The sequence below is a fragment of the Empidonax traillii genome, unplaced genomic scaffold, assembly GCF_003031625.1.
Source record: "Empidonax traillii isolate 1590-97213 ecotype Southwest subspecies unplaced genomic scaffold, ASM303162v1 scaffold901:size305383, whole genome shotgun sequence".
NCBI classification, from domain to species: domain Eukaryota; kingdom Metazoa; phylum Chordata; class Aves; order Passeriformes; family Tyrannidae; genus Empidonax; species Empidonax traillii.
The window spans coordinates 1-21,152 of record NW_020956094.1 but is presented as its reverse complement, the minus strand read 5'-3'; the positions used below and the strand labels follow the sequence as shown (position 1 = coordinate 21,152).

Sequence of the window (21,152 nt, the reverse complement as noted above, 5' to 3'; positions counted from 1 at the left end):
GCATCCTTGTAAATTCATCAAACGAAGAAAATGTTTGCAACACTATAACTGGAGGGCCTAATTTATCCTTTTTTTAACTACCTACAAATATATAAAAGTTGTTTGTTTATTCATGCCTGGAAATTGAGCAATTCCCTTCTTAGAGAAAGGTAAAGAGTGCAGGAAAGTTAATTCTTATTGTAGAAGTCTGCACAGAAATGCAGAGCATACATTCATTTATCTCCCTCTATAATTGTGCCATAAAGTAACACATGCTTGATTATAATTCTAAAAGCAAAGCTTATCTGCAAACCATATGCTCCATGATGCCCTTATGCAGATTGTTGTTTTTGTCTGACAATATTCAAGCCAACTATTTTTTAAGAAAAAAACTCACAAAGCAGTGTAACATTTCGCTTTTTGCTTTCATCTCTCACACATCCATATACAGATATTTGACACTGCTGGCTGCTGGTGGGATGCATGAACTTTCGTGGGATGTGGAGTACGGATGACCTTTCAGCCTCATTATTGTACAGTTCATTTTACTTCATTTATACTATTATTATTTTCGGTTATACTAAACAGGCTGGTATTACCTTGCAGTTCTGCTCTTTTATTCTTTCTACAGAAAATAAGATTAAATTGTTAATCTAAAAGAATTTGTAGCAGGAGGGGTTTGGTTTATTGTTTTTTTTCCTTATTTTGCATTTTTATGTTCATTATTGATTTGACTTAAATGTCTCCTGTGGAGACAGTAAAATACTTGAAAGGGCAGGTCAGGGGACTGGCAGGTGATCTATTCATGAGTCTCTTTGGTTCCTCCTCCACTCCAAAGCCCAAACTGCAAAAAATGGTTTTAAACAAATAACTTGAGGCTTATGAGTTGCTTTCAGTGAGGCGAATGATCTAAATTAAGTGACTTACATGAACCAGTGTTGTCAGGATGCAGGACATTCGTGTAAGAAGTGAGATGGGCATCTCAGCTGGTAACAGAGATAAAGGAACTCCTGAACTTGCTATCTGATTATCACAGCATTCTTGTGCAAGCTTTTCCTGGAAAGCAAGGGAGTGGGAGAAACTCAGTGCAAGATGAGGAACCAGATCAGCCTCAAGAAAGACTGCCAAGTCCAATCATGACAAATTATATTTTACTTTTTCTATTCCTGCTTTTTTCCCCCCTTGGTTCTCCCTTCCTCACATCATATCCTACCATTTTCCCTTTTTTTTTTTTCCTGTGCCATTTCCTCTGTGTTCTCTGCTAGTCACATCTGGGGTTGTTGTGTGGTAGGAGCTTTCCAGCTTCAAGACTTATCAGGTCTCTGAAGTGATACTGAGAAAGAATGAAACAGAGGGAGGAGCTGAGACACTGTAGGGTCTGAAGTCATCAGGACATGTACTTGAGAAAATGGCCTCAAGTTACACCAAGGAAGATTTAGATTGGATGTTAGAAAAAATGTCTTCACTGAAAGAAGCATTGGAACAGGCTGCCCATGGAACTGGTGGAGTCACCATCCCTGGAAGTGTTCAAAACAGCATGAGGATGTGGCAGCTGGGGACAAGGTTTAGTGGTGGCCTTGGCAATGCTGGGTTAATGGCTGGACTTGATGATCTTAGAGGGCTTTCCCAACTGTAACGATTCCATGATTCTGTGGTTCAGACTCAGCACTCCATGTCCCCCCTAGCATTTGAAAATCTTGATAGAGCTCGTATTTGCCAACTGATTAATTAATTAATAGAAGTGGCATTTTTATTGTTGGAGTGCCCATCTGGGATTTTTATGAAGAATGGTTATTAGTTTGACAGAATTCAGGTTTTTTTCATTTGTTGTTTGATAATAAATATGATCTCTGTGGATGACAAAGTAACATGCAGTCACACATACACACACATGATGCCTGCCTCATAAGAGGTACCTGTTCAAGAAAATGAGTCTTAATACCAGTGCAAAGCCATGTCTTTCAGAAGAAGGAATAAAAGGCATTCTGCCCATGTGGGGGACCATTTCTGGGAAATCAGACAGACTGAAAAGTGGCTTTGGAGTAGATGTGGTCAGGTAGCTCTGCCCCAGCTGTCCACAGAATTGTGCAGCAAAAAAGGACCATGAAAAATCCCTGTTTTTACAAAGAGATAGTTATAGAATAAACAAATGTACCCTTTAAAATAACCTTGTAGAAGATGAAAATGGAATATCGCATCCAGTTCTAATACCCTTCTATGTTGTGTGTGTGGCCCTATCTCATTTTCTGTTCCACTGCTACCTATGCAATCAGCATCTTGTCTATCTTCCTGAAATGCACAAGTTTATTTTATTGAGAGTCCATTTCAACCCAGACCTAAAATCAGGGGCAGATTCAGAGATGTTCTTACTTTCTCTAAAGTGTTTCACTAATCACTCCCAGATGGCAATACAACAATTGCCAGGGAAAACACAAATGTAATAATATTGTCACATAAATGAAAAGATGCCACAAATGAATGCATTTACAGATTATTTGCGTGCAGAAAATACTCGAGAACAGACAAGTGGCAATTGGTTTGCAATGTCTCTGCTGGGAAACTCTGTACAATTATAATTAGTGCTCTGCCTCTTATTATTCTAACTTGGTTGGGAGATAGACTGCGAATGACTTTTTAATGGCTTTGGTTGTGTATTTTTCCTTTGTTATCAGACCATAACAGCAACAAGAACAGTATTCTCACTCTACTCAATCTGCCAAAGTGTCCCTTGGACCAGATGGTTTTGGCTTCGCTAAACTAAATTTAAATCATTAAATTATTGCACCGTATCCCGTGTTATCATCTTGACAGACCTGGCAGCTAGAAGTTGGTTTCCATCAGCAGGTTTTGGTCCAAGGTAAAAATTTACTCAATAGGGAATGATTTCAGTTTATCCAGTTATTTGCTTTATTGGTGCTTTGTTCTACCACTCATTCATATTCCCAACTTCATCCAGGCCTCCTACAATGCAGGATTGGTGATTATTGTTTTCACTGGGAAGAGGTGGTTGGTGTTGGCAAAACACAGGATCAATAAAGAATTGTAAGTGATCAGTTCTCTGTTGTTCTCCTGTTCCTTGATGATTCCCAGAGTTAGGTCACCTGGGGAAACAGGGGAGCTAAACAAAAGATTAAGGTAGTTAGGAAAAATGAGGGGAGTAATGAAATTCTACTCCTTTGACAGATATGAGTGGAACATCAATAATGACTAAATGCATTTGCAGTGTTTGCTGTAATAATCTAAATAACATAATAAGGTCTCCTGTTAATAAAAAAGATTGAAAAATATTAAGGACACTTTACTGTAATAAAAATTAGCATTTTCTATTAATTTTCATGTACTTATAGTGCTATATTCATCACCATAAAAAAAATGTGAAGGGCTTTAAAAAGGGATTTTGCTGGCTTATTTCCTTTTCTGCTATATAAGGAAGTCATTGTACATTTTTATGATAATTGTAAGGTTTGGTTTGGTTTTTTTTTTAAGAAAATGGAAGAAAATAGAATGAAAAATCCTACCTTTCAGTGAAGAGAATTTCAAATATCATTTTATACACAATGCAGGAAAAAAACAATTAATGCGGCTCTGAAATCAGGTATTAAAGAGACAAAGTAACAGGACAGAGACAAGCAGTTATGAGAGGAACTAAAATACTAGTGTGGGGATGAGAGCAGCACATGAATAAGACTCGGTTATTGATGCAATAAAGAAACTGAGGCATAGAATGGGGACGACAATCTGAGAAAAACTCATTTTGTGAAGAAGGATGGAAAAGTTCTAACAGAGTGACCTATAGCTCAGGTATTGACTGGAGAAAAGTGGAGCATATCGATCACCAATCCTCTTCATCACCGAGTAAGCACTGAAATCAGAAGGTGGTGCTTTTTACATTTGGTTAAACAAAGGGTGAGAATGTTCTGGAAAATTCAGAAGTGAAAAATAAGCTGCACTGACTGTGAATTTGATTTATGCTATATAGAAATAGGTAAATTTTCGGTGTGCATCCAAGATCACAGAATCATAGAACAACAGAATTTTTTGGGTTCGAAGGGACCTTAAAGACCTTCTAGTTCCAAACCCCTGCAGTGGGTATGGACACCTTCCACTAGACCAGGTGGCTCCAAGCCCCATCCAGCCTGGCCTTGAACACTTCCAGGGATGGGGCAGCCACAGGGTCTCTGGACAAGGTATTTGACTGCAAATTACCAAATCTGTAGAGAAAAAAAAATAAGAAAGAAGAAATTAGGAAAACTTCCACTTAAATTCCCTAGACCAAAGAATCCATGTATAAATCCAACTTTTAACCAGCTGTAATGGCAAAAAATTCATGATGATCATATCATATCATTGACCATGCTGTAATTGTATGTGATCTCTTTGAATTCATCCTAATTTTTGTGGGATGACATAAAAATGATATTCCAGAATCTCCACTTCTAACTCCTTTCACCTTAGTTTTCTCCATCTTCAAGCCAGCAGTTCCCTGCACCACTGTGGGAGAGCATGAATGCCTCTCTAAAGGGGGAGAAAGAAAAAAAAAAAAAGAAGGTTGTGTGGAAAATGAAGGCAAGAGGAAATTAATGAAAATGCAAGTAGCAGCAGTAATTAAAAACTCGGTCTTTTTAAAGATACTCAATGTCCCTGTTCACTTCTTGTTCATATTGCCTGCCCCCTTTCCACGGCATGTGACCATATGCTTAACAATTAGCTTGGAACAGATTTTTCTGTGCAATTTTTATTGCCCTTATGTCAATCCCAGGCTGTATTTTGCATAAGATCAGTCAAAAAATCAGTGGAAAAAGAAAGTATCATTTTAATTGCAAATTTAAGTGCTGTGATCAATATTCCAAACATGCTGAGCTATAATATCGGAAACCATACTAAGAATAACATTTATATGCAGCTATTCCTTTCTGACAGATTTTCTGCCTGAATACCATGCCCAGTAAGAAAAAGAAGACAAACAGAGAAAAATCTCATTCTGGGAACACACTGTGTGATCAGGAGAACAATGTAGAAATCAAAGATGTCCCTGAGGGATGTGTTTGTCTGAGTCAGTTCAAAACCCTTTAAACTGGTCTTTCAAAAGAACATGATGCTCTTATTTGTTCTGTTTTGCAGCAATGTGCTGATTAATGCTTGTGCAAATTTTGAGAAGACTAGTTTGGAATAAGGATTTGCTTTCCTTCACCCCCTCTGCTCCCTTTTTTTTTTTTTTTTTTTTTGTGGACTCACAAGCTGACTAAGCCAAGATCAAACTTCAAGAAGACACTCAAAGAAACTTTGGTGCAAATGGAGGTAGCAAATACTGAGGCTTATGTTTTTGTTCCTTGTTGAGGGAAGGCAGAATTCTACAGCTGTGTCATAGCTCCATATTTACAAAAAATAATTATAAACAATCTTTCACTGACACAAGAAATTTGCAGATTTGGAAGGGATTCCTGGGGGATATCAAACTTCCTGTAACAATGTAGGCAACTATGCCACAGAATCATAGAATCCTAAACACATAGAATCAAAAAACTAATAGAATCCTAAACACATAGCATTGTAGAATCATAAACTCATAATACTAGAATCACAGAATGGTTAGAGTTGGAAGGGACCTCAAAGATCATCCAGTTCCAACCCCCTGCCATGGCCAGGGACACCTTCCACTATCCCAATTTGCTCCAAGCCCTGTCCAACCTGACCTTGAACATTTCCAGGGATGGGGCAGCCACAGCTTCTCTGGGGAACCTGTGCCAGGGCCTCCCCACCCTCAGAGACAAGAATTTCTCCCTATATCTAATCTAAACCTGGTTTCTCTCAGTGTGAAGCCATTCCCCTTTTTCCTGTCATTCCAAGTCCCTTCTCCAGCTCTCCTGTAGCTTGTAGGCACTAGAAGGGGCTCTTAGGTCTCCCTGGAGCCTTCTCTTCTCCAGGCTGGACACCCCCAGCTCTCCCAGCCTGGCTCCACAGCAGAGGTGCTCCAGCTCTCTGAACCTCTCCATGATCTGCTCTGGACTCGCTCCAGCAGCTCCACATCCTTCTGATGCTGCAGGTCCCAGAGCTGGACATGGCATTGCAGGTGCTGGACACACCCCTCACCAGAGCAGAGGGGGACAATCATCTCCCTCAACTTCCTGGCCACGCTGTGAGGATGCAGCCAGGATACAACTGGCTTTCTGGAATACAATTGCACGTTCTTCGAGCAACAAACTTAAAAGCAGTTGCACAGCAGATACTACAGAAAAAGAATGTGCTCTTTTTAAGTATTAACCTCAGAGTCTCTGCTGACCAGGGTGCCGTAAGTACCATTGTGATGATCTCACATAAAAAATTCTCCACTGTGCAGCAAACACCTAGAAGAAGAGGTGAGAATAGTGATTTCAAGTTTTCTTCACACAGAGTCCTCCTTCTAGATCAAATTATCACAGATATTTTTAGTGAAAAAACTCACTTTACCAGAGGACTGATGCTGCATAAAGCAAACTTGCTGCTTCACTGTTTTCTCTGCCCTGATCTTTCCAGTGTAAGCAACGAGATTCACAAAACAACTTCTTACATCACAGCAGGAGTGGAAAAAAGCTTGCTTTAAAATACAGCATGCTATTTCATCTCTGTGTGAGTTAAAATACTGGGAAACTTACTTTCCTGGAGAATATTTACCTGCCTTGGACAGAGTTGCAGGTTTCAAGTAAGTTTTGGAGAAAAAAAGCTGCAGTCTGACATCTCCCACAGTGAAGTGCTCTAAGAGCATATTGTGAAGCATTTTGAAGGGGAACAGAGTAAAATGTGTCATCATTAAAAAAAAAAAATAACAAAAAACAGTTGCCAGGAAAACTCAGCAAGAAAATGTAGGTACTACTTTGGGTGGAGCGGAAAAAAAAAAAAAAAAAAGGAGAAGTATCAGCAACCAGCTTTAGTGGAAGGTGAGGTCAGGGGGTTGGAACTAACTGATCTTTTGAGGCCCCTTCCAACTCCAAATCCTACATTTCTATGATTCTTTGACACTCTGACACAGTTGCCAACACTGTTAGGGGAGGTTTGACGTCCTCGGGATTCTGTGATTCTATGACACAGTTTCTAGTTAATGCTTAGGCACAGAAGGTCTAGATCTGCTCACTGATTATGGGTCTCTCTTTCCTCTGGTGGTTGGATCCCACAGACATCTGAGTCTAAGATACAGCTGGGGGCATCCAAATTGAGGTAATATGCCAGCTACCAAGGTGCCACATTAAAACCCACGGGGGACCTATGCAGAGGTGCTGAACATTTGATTACTGGGGAGATTTAAGCTTGTTGGGAGGTAAATGGACTCAGTGGTTAGGACAGGGCTAAAATCGAGAATATAGATTGATGTCTTAATCTGTGGATGGATTTGAGCAGGAAAATGTCGTCATCAGCCTTGCAAAAAGTTGCTCAGGTATCTGAACCAAAGGGAACTAGGGCAGTCAAGAAGCCAGCCGAACAAAAGGGTGAGTGGCAGCATGTTCAGAGACTGTTGCGAAAGTCAGGCAGCCAGAAAGACTCTACAGCAATCTGAGATATGACAAATGGGAGATGTTTAATTCTGCCTGTCCATTTTTCTGCCTCTGAGAGTGATGTTTTGCAAAACATCTGCCAGCACGAAGAGCGAGTCTGTTCTCCTGTCCCCTGTTCCTGGCTCTGCACTTCTGCTGCTTCCCTTGCACTGTCCCTACAGACACAGGAGCTCACAGAGAGGATGCAACCTGAGTACAGCCTGGGATTGTGCAACTGAAAGGTCCTCTGCAGATACAAAAGCTTTGTGAGTAGAATAAGAGGAATAGAAAGAACAGTTTTGCTGTGCCTTGTGAGCTGTGAGCAGGAACGCACAGGAGATGAAACCTCCCTCTGCTCTCCCCAGGCTGTGTACAAAGGCTGCAGCTCAGTGGGAACGATGTGCACAGTGGAACAATGGCTGCAGAGGAGGGAGTGTGTGCCCCATGCGTGTCTGGAGAGGTTATACTTGTGACTAGCTCTGCTCTACTACTGGTTTCTAAACAGGTCATTACAAGTGCTCAAGCTGACTCTTCTCAGGTGAACAGTGGCACTGATATTCTGGGCGTGCTCTTCCATTGCAAATGTAAAGTAAAATCTGTCTGTGCCTTGTTTGTGGACTTCTAAAAACGTAGGACAGCAGCTGTGGAAAAAGAATGAAAGTGGCCCACCAGGAAACCTCAACATCTCAATCCCACAGTTGCTGAGCTTGAAAAAATTCAGGTAAATGATGATGCTACATACTGAGCAAATGTTGCTGTTTTACTTATTATCATCTATAGTAATATAACAATATAACTGTATAAAGATATGACTGGATCCAGCAAGGAGACTTGTTGCAATTTAGGTGTCCATTGGTGGAAGTGATGGTCTCAGTCCTGACCCGCTGGGTGTTGGGGAACCCCATGAAGCAAAAAAGTTCAGTGGGTTAATAAATGTTCTGGTTTACATGGGAACATCCAGATACCTCCCCTGGGGGGAGTTTTACACCGTATGTTGTAACACTGTGGATCGTGTGCAGTCCTCTGGTGGTGGATGCAAACCCCCTCTGCACCTGGGCTAGTTCCTTGCAAACCTGGCCTCAGCAGATGGCTGATTGTTTGAGTAATTACCATTAACATTTCAATCTCACATCTATTTACAAGAGCATGCAGTGTCAGGACAAAGGGGAATAGGTTCAAACTGATAGAGAGTACACTTAGAGTAGATATTAGGAACAAATTCTTTACTATGCTAGTGATGAGGCACTGGAACAGGTTGCCCAGAGAAGCTGTGGCTGCCCCATCCCCGGAAGTGTCCAAGGCCAGGTTGGATGGGGCTCTGAGGAACCTGGTCTGGTGGAACATGTCCCTGCCATAGCTGCAGGATTGGAACTAGATGATCTTCAAGATCCCTTTCCAACCCAAACCATTCTATGATCCTATGATTCCATTAAGAAATACATACAGCTCTGGTAGCTGGGTATGCAGGTGGTGTGAGAGCTGCAGCCTGAGCTCTGGGGTCCTGAAGCCCAGGCAAGAGGCTGCGAACTGCTGACCCTTTGCATGACAAAGGGCACAGGGACCTGTGGCTCCAGCAAGGTGAGGGACACTGAGAGACATGTCAGGAGCTGAGGACCCCAGACCTTCCAACATTTGGACTGCTAGGGTATAAAAGTTCAGGGGATACTTTGCTCAGGGTCCCTCCTCCGAGTCACCCAGCTCGAGGTGTTATTCTGTTATTGCACCAAGATTAAAGTATTTGAAGAATTTTCCCTTCTGTGGCTCTGCTGTGGGAAAGCTGATGCTGAACTGGTAAGGAAACCTGGCCTGACTGTGTCAGTGTGGTGTGTGCAGGGAGCCAAGTGGGGCAACTGTGGGGTCACTGGAGCTGCTGCTGCAAAGAGACCTTGGTCCTAGTGCAGGTACTGTGGGTGTGACTCCTGGACTGACTCCTGGATGGTCCAACAGGAAAGTTTCCTTAACAACTCCATGATTCCCCTTTTCAGTTAATTTTTCAGAATTCCACTTGAGGAAGTAGCTTAATCTCACTGTTCTTCACGCACAGAATTAACCTAGGGGGGTTGGCAACCCTGCAAACACCTGTTAGACCTCAATGGAAAAAGGAGCCAAGGAAATGTCAATTTTTATTGCAAACTTTATTTTCACATGTCGTTCGTGCTGCTAACGTGATAAGGCTTTCTTGTTTCTGTTTTGTTCTTTACAAAAACCAGTGTCTCTCTCTTCTTAAAAGCAATGGCTGCTTCTTAATGCAATAAGATTTTTCTTAATAAAGACTCAGCATATAGTCTTGAAAGCCTGGGGGTGAAGTTTAACCACTTGGAAAAATGACCTTTTGTACTATTATGAAAACTAGATAGCAGGCTTTGGTGCTCAAATTTTGTTTCTTTACCATAGAAAACAATTCAAAACCTGTTGCTCAGTGTGCTGGTTTGGGCTGGGGGAGAGTTAATTTTCTTTAGTGACTAGCAAGAGTCTGTGTTTTGGATTTGTGCTGGAAATGGTTCATAATACAGGGATGTTTTTTGGTGCTCATAAGTGTCTGCACAGCACCAAGGCCTTTTCTGCTTCTCCTACTGCCGTGCTGGGGAAGGAGCTGGGGGTATGTCCTGGTTTGGGCTGGGATGGAGTTAATTTCTTCTCAGTAGCTGGTACAGTTTTGGATTCAGAACAAGAATATTGCTGATAATGCACTGATATTTTCACTTTTGCTAAATCGTTCTTATCCTAAGTAAGGAATTTTTTCGTTGTTTGTGGGGTTTTTTCATTTGTTTTGGGGGTTTGTTGGTGTTTTTTAGGTTTTTTGGTTGTTTTTTTGGGTTTGGGGGTTTTTTGTGGTACAGACAGGACAGGTGACCCAAACTGGCCAAACTGGTCAAAGCAATATTCCACATCACAGAAAGTCATGCCCAGTATATAAACTGGGAGAGTTACCTACAAAGGGGCTGATCCAGGTTTGCGAAAGGAGGTCTTGCATCGGTCAGCAGTTGGTGAGCAATTGTAGTGTTCATCATTTGCTTAGATTTTTTCCTTTCCAATTTTATTGTCTTTAATGTTTACCATTACTACTATATTTTAATTTGTTTTCAATTATTAAATTTATCTAAATTATTAAATTATTAATTATTAAACTTTTCCGAACCTACAAGCTTTACTTTTGATTCTCGTTCCCATTCCACCGGGGCAGGGGGGGAAAGAGAAGAGGGTTGAGTGAGTGGCTTCACTGACCTTAATTTCCACCTTGGGCTTAAACCACAACAGGGTATGTGAGGGAGTTGGGAGTAGACACAGACAGGACTGCCGACCCCAAGTGATCAAAGGGGCATTCTATACCATATGTCCTCATGCTCAGTATATAAGGAAGGGGACAGAAGGAAGAAGGAAGGAGGAGGCACCTGCTGGACACCTGCTGAAAACTCAGCTCAGTGGAGAGGAGCCAGCCTAGAGGGTTTCTCGAGTGTGTGGAAGAGAACTTCCTGGAGTGCCTGTGCCTCTTCTCCCAGGCAACCAGAGACAGGATGAGAGGACACAGTCTTAAGCTGCACCAAGGTAGGTTTAGGTTGGACATTAGGAGGAATTTCTTCACAGAGAGGATGATTAGACATTGGAATGGACTGCTCATGTGGTGGAGTCCTCAGAGGTGTTAAGGAAAGACTGGACGTGGAACTTGGTTGTGTGACATCCATGAGTGGTGTTCAGTCATAGGATGGACTCCATGACCTCAGAGGTATTTTCCAACCTAATTGATTCCATGATTCTGAGGGGATGTTTGGAGTTACAACGTTTGTCTTCCCATGGGCCGGCAGGTGTTCACCCATCTCTAGAGAAACTGGGCTCCATCACCAGTAACGGTGACTTGGAAAGACAAATGCCTGTGACTGCAAACCTGTCCCCCTCCTCCTCCTTCTCCTCTGCTCTTTCATATACCGAGCATAATGTTCTGTTGTGCTGTCCTGGCTGTGTGTGCTCCCAACTCCCCGTGTAGCCCTGGCCCAAACCAAGCACCTGGGAAAGCTGCCACTGCCTACTGGAGGACCAGGAAGGTGCCTGGGCTGCCCTGCTGCACTGCAAACAGCAGCACAGCGCAGAGCTGCACCTCAGAGGGGCCAGTCAGCAGGAGCCTGCAGGAGTGGGAGGAGGGCAGCACCCGGAGCTGCCAGTCGTGCCACTGAGGCAAACGCTCCCAGGCTGATCGCACCAAATTTTGTATCCAGCAGGCAATTTCCTCCACATCTAAGCAGGAGCCTGTGCAAAGGGTGGACAGGAGGGGAGAGCTCTGATTGCTGTCGGAGGGGTGGAGAAAACAAAACCTATCCCCTGTCCTTGAGCATGTGCACTCCAGCACCACACGGATGTCGCAGCACCTCTCTGTCAGGTGCATCCCACCATACGGCTCCAGTCTGAAAGAGTGCCCGGGGGGTGGCTGCAGGAACACGATCAGCTGGTACACGATTCGGTTCTCAAAGACATTCCAGGATTCGTGGATGCCGTCCTTCCCAGTAGCCGGGCGCATCTCTGGCATGGAAGTCTTCCTGCAAAGCACTCGGCAGACACGTAGGAGGTCACGCACCAACTTCTTCACATCCCTGCACATCTTGGACAGTTCCTGCATTGGCAATACACTGGGCACTGAAAACAGCCTGACACTGGCGCGTTGTCCTTTGAGGTCCTTCTCCTTGTCATCCTCCTCCTCCTCACTGCTGGAGCTGTCCTGCTCAGGGCAGCTGTGAGAGGCAAGATGCATTTGCCAGGCCACCCAGCAAATCTCAGCGAGCATAGCTGCTGCAGCGGTGCAAAAGAGCCAGTGCTGCAATTTGGAAAGGAGTGAGGCTTCTTCCATGGGGCTGGTCAGCTCAATGTCCCGCCAAAGCCATGTCATCACCCGATGCAGAAAAACCTCACGCAACTTCATCCACTGGGCCGTGGCCACACTGACTATGTGATCGTGCGCCTGTCCGAGTAGGATGGTCACCCCAACCAGGAGGAGTGTGATTGCCACTGCCATTTGTGAAGGACTGAAAAAAATCATGAACGTTATTACTGGTTCGAAACAACTCTGTCTGTGCGGGAGGGGACAGATCGCGTTCTGCCAAGGTGGAATGGTGCACTGACTCCCCCATAACCCATCCTTCTGGAGAGCTTCTAGTGCAGCAGTCAGTCACTGGCACACCAAGACACTACCCCACACCACACCCCCTGGAGCCCCTAGCCCAGCCTCAGAATGGCTGGCACACTGAAAGCCCCACCAGAGAAAATAAAACCAAGACCACATGGTCTTCACGTGGTCATGGCCCTACTCTTCTTGGACTTCTGGCAGCTGATTCTATGCTGGATCTAAAGTGGTAACTATAATTCTCTCTCTCTCTTCCTTTACTTCCACTTGTCTTAATTTCCTTTTCTTGATACTTCAGTAACTTAAACCTGGATGGGTTGGAAGTTGCTAAGTCAATGCTTTGTGAAATGCTTTAGGTTGACTAAAAGTTTGTTTTAAACTTTTTCCAAGTTCCCTTATTTTCCAAAGTTTGCTAATAAAAGTGTGTTATTTTCACCCCCTTCAAAAGAGTCGTAGTGTTTTGCACATGTATGGCCTAAAGGTAAAAAGAACTGAAGGTCACTTTAATAAATCCATCCAGTGGGTTTTGGGGCCTTGCATCTTTTTTGACACAAAACCCTTTAGTGAGCTCACAAGAAGAGCTTCAGGTCTTACACCATGGCTTGAAGGACATAGGAGAAAAGTTTCCTCAGTGGCTTGGGGTGGGAGGGAGCATGGGGATCAAGGCTGGAAGGGAAGGCAGTCCTTGGCTGCAGACAGCACAGGGCCCATCCTGCCCCAGCCAGGACCCTCCTTGTGCGCCCCTGACAGGGTTGTATCCCGAGAAAAGGCAGGAGACACCCGAGCAGAGTCTCCCAAGGCCCCACCCCTGCCATGCCACAGTGTCCCATGGAGCCAGGGCCACCCGGCCCATCCCCAAAGCCTCTCTGGGGGCACTTGCCAATTCAGAGAGCTCTGAGCACCTGTGTGCCAGGGCCCAGGGGCACAACTCGGCCCTGCTGGGAGGGACTCAGCTTTGGCTCAGGGCTACAAACCCCCCTGGGCATCTTCCCCATCCCCCACCCATCCCAGCCTTCCCCCTGCATGTGTACTCACTGATTGCCCAAGTCCAACTGCCCTGGGGCTGCTTGCTGTTGTCCTTAGGCACAGCTCCCACTCTGACCTGTCCTCTCTGATGTCATAGCCACCAGAGACACATCACACCACCACAAGCCCTGGCCTTCACACCACTGCCCTCAGCATCACTTGTCTCTGGGCATCATCACCCCAATTGCAAAGCCACTGGGCAGGAGCTCCCTGGGGGTCTCTTGCCAAAATGGGCAGCCCCAGCCACTCCCATGGCCAGCCCTGGGAGGAAAAGCCTGTGACCTTGAGGACCGAGGTGCAGAGCTGCAGAACCTCTGCACAGGACAGTGCCCTGCTGGCTGGGCCTGCACCTGAGTCGGACAAGTGGCACCGCAGCACAGGCACAGCTCCAGCCACTTGGCTTCCCCTCAGATCTTTGGCCATTTCAATAAAGCTTTTGATACCCTTTCTCACGGGATCCTTCGGGACCAAGTGCCCAGCACTCACAGGTGCACAAACACAGCTTGCCCTGGGTGAGCAGTTGGCTCACGGGTTGAGCGCAGACAGCACTGGGAATGGGGGAACTTCCCACTGGCCACCCGTCACTAGTCGGGCTGCACAGGGCTCCATCGAAGGCCCTGTGCTCTTCCACATCTTCCAGATTGACTTGGACACAGGACTGGAATGGACCTGAGCAATTTTGCAGGTGACACAAAAGCAGGAGGAGCTCTTGTCTCCCTCAGAGGCAGGTAGGCCCCTGCTGCGAGACCTGGACTCATTAGAAGATGGAGCAATCCCCAATCCTAGGAAGTTCAACAAGGGAAAGTGCCGGGTTATGCAGCTGGGATGGGGCAAACCTGGATGTAGGCACGTGCTGGGGAATGAGGTCCTGGAAAGCTGAGGGTCCTGCTCGACAGCAAGAGGAACATGAGCCAGCTAGGAGGCCTTAGCATGGCCTGGGGCAAAGCAGGCTGGGCAAAGCAGGGGCAGTGGGGCCAAGGGACGTTTTGTGAAAGGAGCGTGTGAAGGTCACTGAAATGATTTCCACCGCAGCAGGGGCTTGTCCCGCCCTGCTCTGCACTGCTGTGGCCTCCCCTGTAATATTTTGTGCGGGTTTGGGCACCGCCGGGTAGGAAAGATGTTGAGCTCTTAGAGAGCGTCCAAAGGAGGGCAAAGAGGGGGGTGAAAGACCTCGAGGGGAACCTGTAGGAGAAGTGTCTGAGGGCACTTGGTCTGTTCAGCCTGGAGGAGACTGAGGGCAGACCTCACTGCAGTTACAGCTTCCTCCTGTGGGCAAGAGGAGGGGCAGGCACTGCTCTTTTCCCTGTGACAGTGAGCAGTGACAGGCCGGGAGGAAATGGCCTCCAGTTGTGTCAGACGAGGCTTCGGTTGGCATTTCGAAAAAGGTTCTTCACCCTAAGGGGGGTTGGCTCTGTAGGGAGAGGTACAATTCTGGAAGAATTTGTGAGAGAAAGCTAGAACTCAATTGCCCTTGGGAAGACTGTAAAAGGCCTTCTCAAAGGGGTTGGATATTTCTTTTTCCCTTCCTCATGCATTTCCACGGAAGTTGCAAGGGAGAAGCCGTGAGCGAGCCATCTGACTGGCTTGCTGAGATTTTCCACGTTTGCAGACGTGCCCAAGGCCTCCTGGGGACACCGAGGGTGGGGGAGGAGAGAGAGAAGATATAAAAAGCCTGGGAGAAGGGGGGTATGGCCTTTTGCCTCCGGGGGTCCAGTGTGGGCAGTGTCCCCAAGAAGCGGTCTTGCACCTGTGAGAAACCTTTCTGGAATCCTTCCACTGCTTTGGCATTCTTGAGAAGACCTGCGTATGTTTTATCTTACAGGTCCCAGAAGAGGCTACTCAAGGAAGTGGTCCCAGCACCAAGGCTGCCAGAGTTCAAGACGGATCGGGCACAGGGGGTGACTCTTGGGGATGGTCCTGTGCAGGGCTACGGTTTGGTTTTGAGGAGCCTTGGGGGTCCCTTCCAACTCGGCACAGTCTGTGGGATTTCGGGTGGTGTCCTCGCCCTCCATGCCCGAGCGGGAAGAGCCGCAACTCCAGCTCAGCAGCGGCTCTACCACCTCAGCAGGGAGGGTGCGGACACTCACGAGCTCCAGGGCCACCCTCGGGGCTCGTCACCCTCTCGCACGGAGCTCAGCCCCGGCAAGCACTCGCCTCACAGACACGGGCCCGCTCGTATGGCAGAGGCCTTTGCAAGGCAGTGGGAGCTGCCACACAGACCCGCAGCCGCCCATGTTTCGGGCTGCAGGCAGCGGCAGAGCCGGTGCTGGTGCTGGAGGGCAGCAGAGGCAGCAGCTGTGGAGGTGTGAGCAGGTGGATGATCTGTTCTGCCTGCTGGTGGAGCTGAGAGAGGAGCTGGCAAGGTTCAAAAGTATCAAGAGAGGAGGAGGTGCACTGGTGGAGCCATGCCTGGGCCTGCCTGAGACACCCGCAGTCCCCAAGAAAACCAAAGGGCAAAAGTGCCCTGTGCCCTCCCCACACCAGGCTGAAGGAAATAGGTTGAAAGAACGGTCTTGTGGGGTCTGGTTACAGCATGGGTGCTACCAAAGCATCCTGGGAGTTGTAGTTGTAAGTACTCTATCACACATGCACAGTTAAATGGTTGTGTAGGATTGGCTGATAAGGTCACTACTTGTGACGTGTCAGCATTTGAAACTACTATATAAGTTGCGCCTCTTTCAATAAACCATGCTTTTCTCACGCACCATAGTGGTGTCCTCGTGGTCCTTGCGACCCCTTATTTATTATATTAATACAGATGCATTCATTCTGCACCATAGTGGTGCCTGCCTGGTCCTAAGGACTCATTACTTATTATATTAATATAACTGCTACACGGCCTGAATGAAGGCAAGTCGTGTCTGGAGGTAGGAGGCAAAAGCTCTCCTTCACAGAGTCACAGACTGCTTGGTGTTGGAAGGTGCCCTAAAGGCCATGGAGTTGCAATCCCTGCCGCGGGTAGGGACACCTTACACTCGACCAGCTTGCTCAGACATCGCAGCCTCCAGGAGAGGGGAGCCCCCAAGATCTGGAAATTCTCGTGCTCCAAAGGAAGGCCCAAAGTCCCAAGGCCCACAAAAACTCCCAACTAAATCCCATACTTGCCATGGACAGTGGGAGGTTGCTGCCAGAGCTCCTGTGTCAGTACACCCCAGTGGGCTTTGGAAAAAGGGGTAGGGTCCAAGGGAAGAGATGAATTGAAGAGGCGAGGGAGAGAAAGGGAGAAAAAGGAGAGAGAACTCCCCAGCCCGGCAGGACGAGAAACAGAAAAGGCCTTGACACAGGGCAAGCTCTGCTCAACCTTTCCCTTTATTTTCAAGTTGGAAGCAGAAAAGTAGAAAAATAGAACCCCGTAGAGAGTAGGTGCCGAATATTGAACCCTATCCTGACTATCTATCTTAGCTTAACTCTACCCCAGCCTAAACCACCCCTTGGCAAAGCATTAACTTAAAATCTACCCCCCTACAAGTCTAAGGCCCTCCTAAGCCTAACTCTACCCCCACCTAAACCAATTGCTGGGAAAAGCAATTGGGAAACTCTAACCCCAGACTTAATCTAGACCTATCCTTCTCTAACTCTATCCTAGACTAAAGTGGCCACTGGAAAAGCTGTGGCTGCCTATTCCAGGACCAGGAAGGTGCCTGGGCGGCCCTGCTGCAGTGCCAAGAGCAGCACAGCGCAGAGCGGCACCTGGCAGGGGCTGGTCAACAGGAGCCTGCAGGAGCGGGAGGAGGGCAGCACCCGGAGCTGCCAGTCGTGCCACTGAGGCAAATGATCCCAGGCTGATTGCAACAGCTGCTGCATCCAGGCAGTGATTTTCTCCACCTCCAAGTGGGAATCTGTGCACAGGGTGCGTAGGACGGGCGAGTGCAGATGGTTGTATGTGGGGTGGGCAAAGCACAAGGGAGTCGCCATCGTCCTGGAGCACGAGCACTCCAGCAGCACACGGACACGCAAGCGCCTCTCTGGCCCATCCATCGTGTCATCGGGCAGCTGCAGGTGGAAGGAGTGCTTGAAGGGTGGCCTCAGGCACACAAGGAGCTGGTAGATGACGCGATGGCCCAGGTCGTGGCAGAACTCAATGGGGCCCTGCTCCCCAATGACCGGGTGCAGCTCTGGCATGAAGGTGTCCTGGGAGAGCATCTGGCACACCTCCAGCAGGTCCTGCACCAGCTTCTTCAGGGTCTGGCCCTCAGAGGGCACTTTCTGCAGCACTGACAGGTGGAGCTTTGCAAAAGGCCAGACAGCACCAGCTGCTCCGCTCAGCTCTCCTTCCTCCTCTCCTCTGCAGCTGTCCTGCTGACCCCTTTGCCAGGCCAGCCAGCAGAGCACAGCTGCTGCAGCCACCCAGAAGAGCCAGTGCTGCAAGATCCACAGGAGCGGAACTTCTGCGAGGGCCCTCCTCCACTCGACTTCCTCCCACAACTCGCTCATCTTCTCCTCCAGGAAAATCGCACGCTCGGTCATCCGCCGTGCGGTGACCACATTGCTCTGGGGATCCTGGGTTGGCTCGGGCAGGACGGCCAGCACAGCCAGGAGGAGCACAATTGCTGAATCCATGGCCTGCAGGAGATGGGAGACAAGTTTCCTCAGTGGCTCGGGGTGGCAGGAACATGGGGATCGAAGCTTGAAGAGAAGGCTGCAGACAGGACAGGGCCCATCCTACCCCAGCTGGGACCCTCCTTGTGCGCCCCCGGCTGGGCTGTGCCCTGGGAAAAGGCAGGAAACAGCCCAGCAGAGTCTCCTGAGGCCCCACCTCTGCCACACCACAGTGTCCCATGGGCCCATCCCCAGAGCCTCTCTGGGGGCACTTGCCAATGCAGAGAGCCCTGAGCACCCGTGTACCAGGCTCCAGGGGCACAACTCGGTCCTGCTGGGATGGACTCAGCTTTGGCTCAGGGCTACAAACCCCCCTGGGCATCTTCCCCATCCCCCACCTATCCCAGCCTTCCCCTGCATGTGTACTCACTGATCGCCCAAGTCCAACTGCCCTGGGGCTGCCTGCTGTTGTCCTTAGGCACAGCTCCCATTGGGACCTGTCCTCTCTGATGTCACAGCCACCAGAGACACATCACCAGGCTGACAAGACCCAGCCTTCACCTGCACTGCTGTGCTCAGTCAGTTCGGGGCATTACCACCCCAAGCACAAATCCAGCACAGGAGCAAGCTCCCATGGGCTCTGCTGACAAAGTGTGCAGCCCAAGCCACCCTTTTGTCTTTCTGCTGCCTTGTCTGTGCCCCGTGTAAGGGCAAGAGACACCCGAGATGAGTCTCCTGAGGCCCCATCCTTACACTGACAAGGCCACCAGTAAACCATGTTCCTTAGTGGCACATCTACACAGTTTTTAAATGTCCTCAGATGGCTCCACAAATGCCCTGGGCATTCTGTTCCAATGCTTGACCAGCCATTCCATAAAGGGTTTTCATTATGGTCAACCTAAAACTCATCTTGTGACACTTGAGTCTGTTTTCTTGGGTCCTGTTGTGTGAACAGTACCACTTCTCTCAAATAGTCTGTCTCCCCAGCCTTAAGGTCTGCACAGCAGGATGACAAGAAAGAATAATTTTACTACACCACTACAGTCCAGATTCCTGGATAAGTGTGGTGACAGCAGCATCAGACGCAACGAGGCTTAAACACTCGTGCTAAGATAGACACAATTTCCTTGCTAGGGTTTTGTTCACATATAATTCTTGAAAGAATTGGTTCCAAAACATTAAGGGAAATCCAGTCTTCCTTTCCATGGGGCAAAATTTCAAAGTAACATGAAAGTACAGGCTTGGAAATGTGTGGATATAATCAGTTTGAATGTGGGTAGCTGATTTTGTATTTAGCTTGCCCAGTCTTTAAATAAACCTCATAATTTAGGTTGATAGTGAAGTTAGCAGGGATGGAGGAAGAGTAAAAGATCCAGTTTCGCTGAGTATGGAACCTGTCTTGGAAAAAGTGTCCGATACTATTTCACAAACTGAAGGTCTGAGCAGTCATTGCAAAACTGGGAGATGTGTAGTGTAGCTGGTCCCAGTAATGTCTGGGGCTCTAAGTGGCAGGAGATGTACAAGCAGGACACTTGAGCATTTGGACCACAGACACAGATCTTTTTTATGAAGTGTCCCATTCATTCTTCTGTCTGAGAATCCTTACCAGCAACTTCAAAGGTCTTTTCTGAAAAGAGCTCCATAAGACTTTTTGATTTTTGTAAGGAATATGAAGAAATGTATCAGGCATTGCACACACTGTATAATTCAAGGCTCTCAACTGGGCAGTTCAGTCAGCCAAATCTTCACTGCCTTTAGAGTTTGAAAGGAGAAATTTTGGTCAAAAAGAAAATAAAAATTCATGAACGTCTGTTTTCATCTGGCAGTCATTTTCTTTCAGTTATCTAATTTCAGTTATCTTTATAAAAGCATCTCCTGCATCTTTAATGATTTTTTTCCCAAATCAGATTAACCTAGCACAGTGTTTAATAATGAATTCCACTCAGCATGCCAGTAGAACAGAAAGTTCTTTTGTCTGATCTTAGACAAGTTCTCTAATAGGTAAAAATGAGATCCACAGGGCAGAATATGCTAATACATTATGAAAAGAATTTATTAGAATTTCTGAAAGGTATTTGACTTATAGCACATTTAATGCAGTTTCATGATTATCAGCCCTTTTCAGCTTGTTGCATTAGAAATGCATGAGGGGCTGAGGAAAACATTTGCTAAACATTTTTGCATCTTAACAGACTGTTCCCCTTAAACTGTTACTGTACTTTAGCTTTGTGCTTTGCTATTTAAGCTTACTACAACTACAAAATATTTAGGTACAAGCCCTAAACTCTATATTAAACTTTTAGTTCTGTGAGGAAGCTAAACTTGCTGGGTGACATCAATCTTTATAGCAGCCTGAAACAAACCCCTGAAACTTCTGGATGTTAACTCAGTCCTTTCCTGTTCAGTGACTTTTTTTGTCTGTTTGACTAGAAGAATGCATATGATATGAGTCCCTCAGGAACTTTATCCTGTGAGTAATAAATGAGTCTGCGGTATCTGCTTTGTTGATGTGAGGGATAAATACCCAGCCTTATGACTGACACTTATGTAAATCTCAGCAAACATCAGAAGGTATATGACTAAGAGTGAGATTGATGTCACCTAAAATTAGACATGTAGTTATTTGTTATGATTGCTTTATGCCTCACTTTGTTACCTTTTTCTAAAATGCAAATTCTAAACAGGAATGGAAGAGATCTAAATTTAGGCACAGGTAGATTGTAAATACTGAGAGCATTTGGATGAACTTTTAGGTGTGAACATTCCAAAACAAAGGGGGTCTTGAGCTTTGTGGTTGTGCTACTCTGGGTTCTTGTTTAAGGCTCCTTGGGAATTTTAATAATATTTCTCAGTACAGGACAGATGAGCCCCTGATGAGCTACTTTCTGCAGTGCTTGGATAAACATGAATTTACATGCTATATAACAGTCAAATGTGTTTATCATTACATATTGATGTAGAGATACGTAAATGTATGTCTGTATTTGTTCAGA

General features: G+C 46.5%; 1 protein-coding gene and 1 long non-coding RNA gene across 2 annotated transcripts; both read right to left on the bottom strand.

Moving 5' to 3' along the window:
* Positions 1-2,866: 2,866 nt before the first annotated feature.
* On the bottom strand, positions 2,867-6,214 carry LOC114067333. The gene is made up of 3 exons (XR_003573377.1): positions 6,070-6,214; positions 4,332-4,494; positions 2,867-3,080 (listed from the first exon to the last, which is right to left on the bottom strand). It is a non-coding gene; the product is annotated as an uncharacterized LOC114067333 (long non-coding RNA).
* A 5,187-nt stretch (positions 6,215-11,401) lies between these two features.
* Positions 11,402-12,896, bottom strand: LOC114067332 (inositol 1,4,5-trisphosphate receptor-interacting protein-like 1). Its single transcript, XM_027902659.1, has 2 exons — positions 12,779-12,896; positions 11,402-12,496 (listed from the first exon to the last, which is right to left on the bottom strand). The coding sequence occupies exon 2, from the start codon at positions 12,484-12,486 to the stop codon at positions 11,506-11,508; it is 981 nt and encodes a 326-aa protein (XP_027758460.1). The 5' UTR covers positions 12,487-12,496; positions 12,779-12,896; the 3' UTR covers positions 11,402-11,505.
* Between the last annotated feature and the right edge of the window lie 8,256 nt (positions 12,897-21,152).